At 36.9% G+C, this 6,711-nt stretch overlaps 1 protein-coding gene across 1 annotated transcript in view; it reads left to right on the plus strand.

Moving 5' to 3' along the window:
- The first annotated feature begins 5,642 nt into the window (after positions 1 to 5,642).
- Positions 5,643 to 6,711, plus strand: part of LOC106869614 (nucleolar complex protein 3 homolog) — a 35,462-nt gene continuing 34,393 nt past the window's right edge. Inside the window, exon 1 of the mRNA XM_014915422.2 lies at positions 5,643 to 5,827. Within this exon, the coding sequence (XP_014770908.2) occupies positions 5,816 to 5,827 (12 nt within the window). The 5' untranslated portion in view covers positions 5,643 to 5,815. The remainder of the gene's footprint in view (positions 5,828 to 6,711) is intronic.

The following is a 6,711-nucleotide window of genomic DNA, read 5'->3' on the forward strand; positions in this document are numbered from 1 at the left end:
ATAGAGAGAGAGAGAGAGAGAGAGAGAGAGAGAGAGAGAGAGAGAGGGGAGAGAGAGACCGCATTTTGTGTGAGTAATAAGAGATTGACCTAACTTCAACATTACTTCGTTGCGTTGAAGTAGGAGACATCCACCTAATAAAATATTCGGTAGCAGTTGCTTTAAATAGCGTGGCCGCAGTCCAATGACTGTAACAAGTGAAGGGTAAAGAAAGATATTAAAACCATTCATTGGCGCAAACACGTGTATTTTTTTTCTTTTACTTGTTACAGGCATTGAATGCAGTCATACTAGTTTTAGACTCAAGTACTTATTCTATCGCTCTCTTCCAACCAAACTGCTTTTTTATGAGCATGTAGATCCGAAACCTTTTGTCAGTGTCAAGAGACTAACGCACAGATATACTCACGCTCATAAACACGTGCGTGTGAGTGTTTATCTTAAAAACATACAAAGAATAAAACATTGACTAAAGGACTCAATGCATATATAACATTCAATATTTGTTATAATTATGATACTCAATATATGTATGTACACACACACGCACAAACACACATGCACGCACACATACGCGCACGCACACACATTAAAGGAAGAGGAAAGGAAAACCAAGGCAGGGCGTGCATCTCAGGTCGTTTAGAATATTTAATTAGAGTAAGGTGAATCAAGAAAGGAAATTTAAAATCTCTAAAACGTACAATACAGTCAATTTTCCGGTAAAAATATACAAAACTGTATTACACGGAGTGCAAAAAATCTTGAGAGAGAAAACGGAGAAAATCGGTTGAAAACTGCAGAAGTTTTTATGGAGAAACCCATGTAAAATACTGCTTTCACGGTTTCTGACTTTAAGCGGGAACCCTGGGCAAAATGTTATAGTGTATGGCCATCCTTGGCACACACATAATGTGTGTCTTAAGTTAGGTGAAAATCGGTTGAAAACTAGAAATCCATACGTGCTACACACACAGACATCCTTCGTTGGGAGAACGTACAAATACCGTAAAGACAAAGATATTTACGCACGACAAAGTTGAAATACACTGAAGTCAATCTTTAGGCATATGTGGCAAAACTGAATTTAACCACACTGGGTGAACAAAAATTAAAAACAACTAAATCATTTTTCAGGGAGAACGTATAAAAACCGTAACAACAGATTTTTATGCACAACTAACTTAAATAGAAGGAAGTCAATTTCTAGACAGAACTTACAAATCCCGTTTGAGCGTATAAAGCTCTAGAAGAAAACAGCTTGAGTGAAAAAACTTGAGCCGCTTTAGGATAGCTTTTTCTTACACATGACCGCTCAATGGCCTGGTTAAAATCTCATTTGTTGGTAATAAAGGCTTATCGGTTGTATGTGGCCCATCGCGGTCATACGTACGCATGCACGACCTCATGCACCAGGTTTTTCGATAGAAGGAGAAATATAAATAGTGTATTTAAATAGACAGAGTGCAAAACAATTTTAAATAAGTAATTTTGTAGGGAGAACGTACAAGTGCCGTAAAGACGAAAATATTTACACACGACAAAACTGAAATATACTTAAATCAGTTTGTAGACAGAAGTTAGTTAGTGTGTGAGTGAGTTAAAGAGAGAGAGGGCGGAGGGAGAGAGATAGTGAAAGTGAAAGAAACACAGACTAAAAGAGAGGAATTACTACTGAGGGTGAGAGAGAATATGTGTAAGCAGGAGAAACGGAGAATAAGAAAAAGAGAGAAATAAACAGAGAGAGAGAAGGGAGAGAATAGGTTGAAAACTGCAGAAGTTTTTAGAGAAAAACCCGTGTAAAACACCGGTTTCTCGCTTTACGCGGGAGCTCTGAGCAAAATGTTACAGTGCATGACCATCCTTGTCACATAAGTAATGTTTGTGTAAAGTTCGATGAAAATTAGTTGAAAATTGTATAAATGCATAAGTAGTACACACACACATACCTTTGTATTATATATATAGATAATCCCATCTATTTGATTAATTGTTCATACCTCGAGCGAAAAGTTCTTCAGGTTTCGAATTAAAGAAACGCTCAATATAACTTTTTAAACCTCTTTGCAAATAATAAACTCTTTCACCTCTAAATAATAGTGTAACCATCTGAAAGATGACAGCCAGATGCAGCAAGCTAAGAAAATAAAGACGTTGAGGAAAAGCGTCTATATTTTAGCACAGTTATCTTTTCCTCAATTACTCTAATATGTGGTCATGTACTATCCTGGAAGAGCAACACCTCTTTATGACTGACTAATGTTGGATACTTTTCTGCAAATTTTTGTGCAGTGCTTCCAATTGGCAACAATACTTCTCTGCATGAACTGTTTTGTTTTGGTTTAACATTTTCATTAAAGACGATACCCTTCGTATCCTAGCAAACAAAGAAAAGTTTCTTGGGATGTAGTCCTGGTTTGGGAATGGATTCTCTTTTTTCAGTGGGCGCTACAAACCATTGTCGTTTCGTAGAGAACCCACTTTTCATCATTTGTATTGTGATGAAAGGTTCGGTAGCAAGTCTAATGACAACAGACAGCAGCTCCCTGATTGAGCCGAGAAATAGTCATGATGAGAGACCCATCGCCCAAGTTCAAACACTTTTCCTATTTCAGGAAGGTATTTTATGATCGAGGTGTGGCTTGAATTGAACTGTTTTACTAATTCGCGAGCAGTTTACTTTGGATTTTCCTCAACTACGGTTTTCAGAAGCTCAATATTGACAGAACTTGATCGTCCAGATTGAGGAGAATCTGTGAGAGAAATTTCCTGGGCAAAACCAGCCAAACCATATTTGGCATGTCCAGTCACTTAAAACTTTCATTTCCATAGCCAGAACGAATATTTTTTGCCGCTTCCATTGCCGTTTGGAATTCATAAAGCTTGCAATATCTCATATGGGTTTTGACCGCTATTTCTAGCAATTTTTTGACATTTCTGATGCCTCCCATCCCACCCCGATCATGGAAGAGGCAGCGAATGCGCTGTTTTCTGATTGGCTGAAAATTATCAAACTTTGAACATCTGTAATATTTTTGCAAAAGTGTTCTGGAATAAATGAATAACAAATTCGGATTCAACGTCAAAAGTTACATCTATTTGATGCATTCAAAAATTTTTTTTAAGATAATTGTAAAAAGTGACGAAAACCGCAAAGACCCCCACGTGACATTAGTTTTGGCGGGAAAAATAAAGTCGGATCTTTTTGAACGCACCTTGTACATAGCATACAGGATAAAGTCTTGAATTATTGAAACTTTCTGTATTTCCATTGTATATACATACTCGCACATCGGTATAAATAACTAATAGTAAATTTACGACCAGACATATTGTGGAGCGAATATATACACGCATATACACATGCACATAAACATACATACATATATACGTATGTATCTAATTATATTAGGCGTAGGCAGTGGCTGTATGGTAAGAAGCTAGCTTCCTATCCACATGGTTCTGGGTTCAGTCCTACAGGGTCTGCATATCTTGTATTTATGTTCCATAAAACCTACCACCAGGCCATGTCAAAGGCTGTTTTAAAGTTAATGAACTTGAAGTGTTAAGGCATTTGATATACCTTTTGCTTTCTTAAATTGACTGTTTGACTAAATAAAAGAAAGCATCGAACGAGCTTCTAATAGGTCTAAAACTATTTGACTCTCTCCTAGATACTTATTCATTAAGAATATAATTTACGAAAAATACATAAGTGAAAAAGCATACAATCTCTAAGTTACGCAACAGGAAATACTGGTATTTTACTTTAAAAAAGAAATTTTAATGCAACCCAAAGCACTCATGGCATTACTGCGAGTGATCGCGAAGCCGAGGCGCTGGGACAAGCTAAGCAACTTACGAAAACAAACCGATACTTCAATAAGACGAGATGTCAACGATGACAAAAATTACATTGTCAGCTGCCCAGTTGCTCTGAAAGTCATGAATGCCACGGGTTAAAAAATATATTTCAGAACCTTATTCCATCTGGCTACGGAGGCAATAGCTCTCTCCTCCACAGTAGCATTTAGGATGAGTGATGGCTTGAAAGAGTCAGTTATAGTGGGAGACTGTTCGAAGGAGCAAAGCCACTCGTATTCAATCAGCATGGTGATCCATGTAGAATCCGCATTCAAAGGAATTTTATACATCACCAGCTCACTCTTCCGCATAAAACCCCATTTGTTAGACTATAAGGATGATATAGAGCTCTTCCGGGTTAAGTAAACTATCAACGTTCGTCTCAGACATAGCAATAGCAAGCCCCCTGGTTCCAATCAAGGAATACCATCGATATTCAATGCAAACAGTGCAGTAGTATCAACGGAGTTACTCCGCTCAACTCCCGAGGCAGAAAAAAAATTAACAGATTAAGAAAATCGAAGATAAGTGGAGTCCCAATGTACTCGCTAAGCAGAGTGGTTGAACTGTCAAGCCTTCTCTCTCACTAAGCTGAGAATGACATCATATCTGACTGAATTAAATGTGTTTTTAGGTAAACTTTGAGAACCATCCTAGCAATATTCTCTCATGGTGTGGACGATTGCTTCACACTCCAGTTCAGTATCAACCTTGAGTTAAACGGGTGAGAACTCCGAATATATGCTATAGGAAACCGATGACAATATATTTTCGTTATAAAACATCTCAAAGTATATAAAATTCGAACGAGTCGGAGATCGTCCTTAAGCTTTTAAAGAACCAATAGATTTGCGCAAAGATCGAGGGACATATGTAGGGGAGGATACTCTTGGGAGAAAACGTGTTCACGAACTATGTGAGACATTCCAAAAGATGGAGGCCAGCCGACATAGAGAGGTTACTTTACGATTTTGTGGGCGAAGACCATAAATTCTTGAACCAGGAACTACTGGGAATGATGTAATAACGGTACAGATTCAGGCCAGTCTAAGCAATCATCCAGATGAGCAGATGAATGATAGATCCGAAAAGAAATATACTTATGCATTATAACAAAATAATAAATAGAAAAGCAATTCAAAGATGAAAAACAGTAGAGCCCTCACTATAGATGACTTTAATTCCGAACTAACAGAAGCAGAAGAGCACATACTCAATATTCAACATCTTAAGGAAAAGAGAAAAGACTCCAAAAGTCTGGATCTTTCTGCTGGTTAGAAAAAGCGGCGAGGTGGTAAAAACGTTAGCACATTTGACAAAATGTTTAGCGGCATTTCTTTTGACTCTACGTCTAAAGTTCAAATTATACTGAGGTCGACTTTGCTTCTCGTCCTTTCGAAGTCGATAAGATAAGAATCATTTGCGCACCGGTCGTTGTAATCGTTTATCCCGCTTCTCCCAAATTTTCAGGCCTTGTAGAAGGAAATATTAATACTTAGGGTAACAAGCGATACTGGAAAAAGTTTTAAGAAGAATCCTCCTCAATAGAATAAAAAGTGGCGATCTTTCGTTTTGATTACATTTTACGTCATTTCTAATCCACGTGCGTTTGTTTATGTTTCTGAACAAAATCGTCGCTTTCCGTAAAAGGGTTTTAGGGTTAGGGTTAGGGAATTCCGTCCCTAACCCTGACTCTAACCCTAAAACCCTTTTACGGAAACATAAATAAACGCACGTGGATTAGAAATGACGTAAAATGTAATCAAAACGAAAGATCGCCTAAAAAGTAAAACCGAAGAAACAACGGGAAATATCGGATATATCTAACACTTTCCCAGGTATTGATAAGAGATACTGTCCTCGGTTTTCAGTGGTTTTTGACCGAAGAAACATTTACTCTTCCTGTTACTGTACACGATATCTGGTGGGAATTATCTCCCTTCCATAATTCAACATGGCGGCTTCGGTTAGTAAACACGTGTTTTTTCTTGAGTCGTTTTATTGAAACAAATTTTACTTTTTATACTTGCATAGAATTTCTCATTAATTTGTAATTTGATTATTGCTGTTATCACAATGATGTTTATAAATGACTTTTTACGGAATGTCTCTAAGCATATGAGAAACTAAATAACATAATGTAACTTATTTATTATGGTTACTTAGTTACTACGCAATGGAAGTGAGCACAAATTTGGAAATTGTTATTCAGTTGTTATATATAATGAGAATTTTGTCTATCCAGATAATAATTCACACATTGAATATAGAATATTTTTGGAATCGCATGAAGAATAATTTAAAGAATGTCTTATACTCGAGTGTTTCAGTCGTTTATGTGTTTCAAAATTCTGTCGCGCAACGAAATGAAGCGGCCACCAAGAACTTGCACTTTCTCTAATTTCTGTTCACTGTTATACCTCAATACAACCTACATTTTATGTTTAGATGCTTTTTTTTTCTCGTTATAAAATTGGTTTTAAAATGGGTATACCTACACGTTTGTGCCCTCTGTCGATTTTGTTTTTTAATGAAATTGTGTATTGACCAGGAAATTTTCTACAAATTTTCAGTAGAACCTGAATTGTTTACTCAAAGGTAGTGCTCCAGCATGGCTTCAGCTTCTGGCTGAAACCAGTGAAAGAGTAAATATGCATCAGATGGTCTAGATACCGATTATATCGGAATTTGTTGTAAAGAGGTTTTTCCGAGGGTGGGGAGAAGAGCTTCGGAAAATTCACTCGGGTTGGCTTTCCTATTAACTTTCCAAAAAACGGATATTTTTAATGAGATTTCCTATAAATACCTTTCAGATGGTGTATATTACGATTATATATTGAAATTGGTTAA

Source organism: Octopus bimaculoides, chromosome 18, assembly GCF_001194135.2.
Source record: "Octopus bimaculoides isolate UCB-OBI-ISO-001 chromosome 18, ASM119413v2, whole genome shotgun sequence".
In the NCBI taxonomy this organism is placed as follows: domain Eukaryota; kingdom Metazoa; phylum Mollusca; class Cephalopoda; order Octopoda; family Octopodidae; genus Octopus; species Octopus bimaculoides.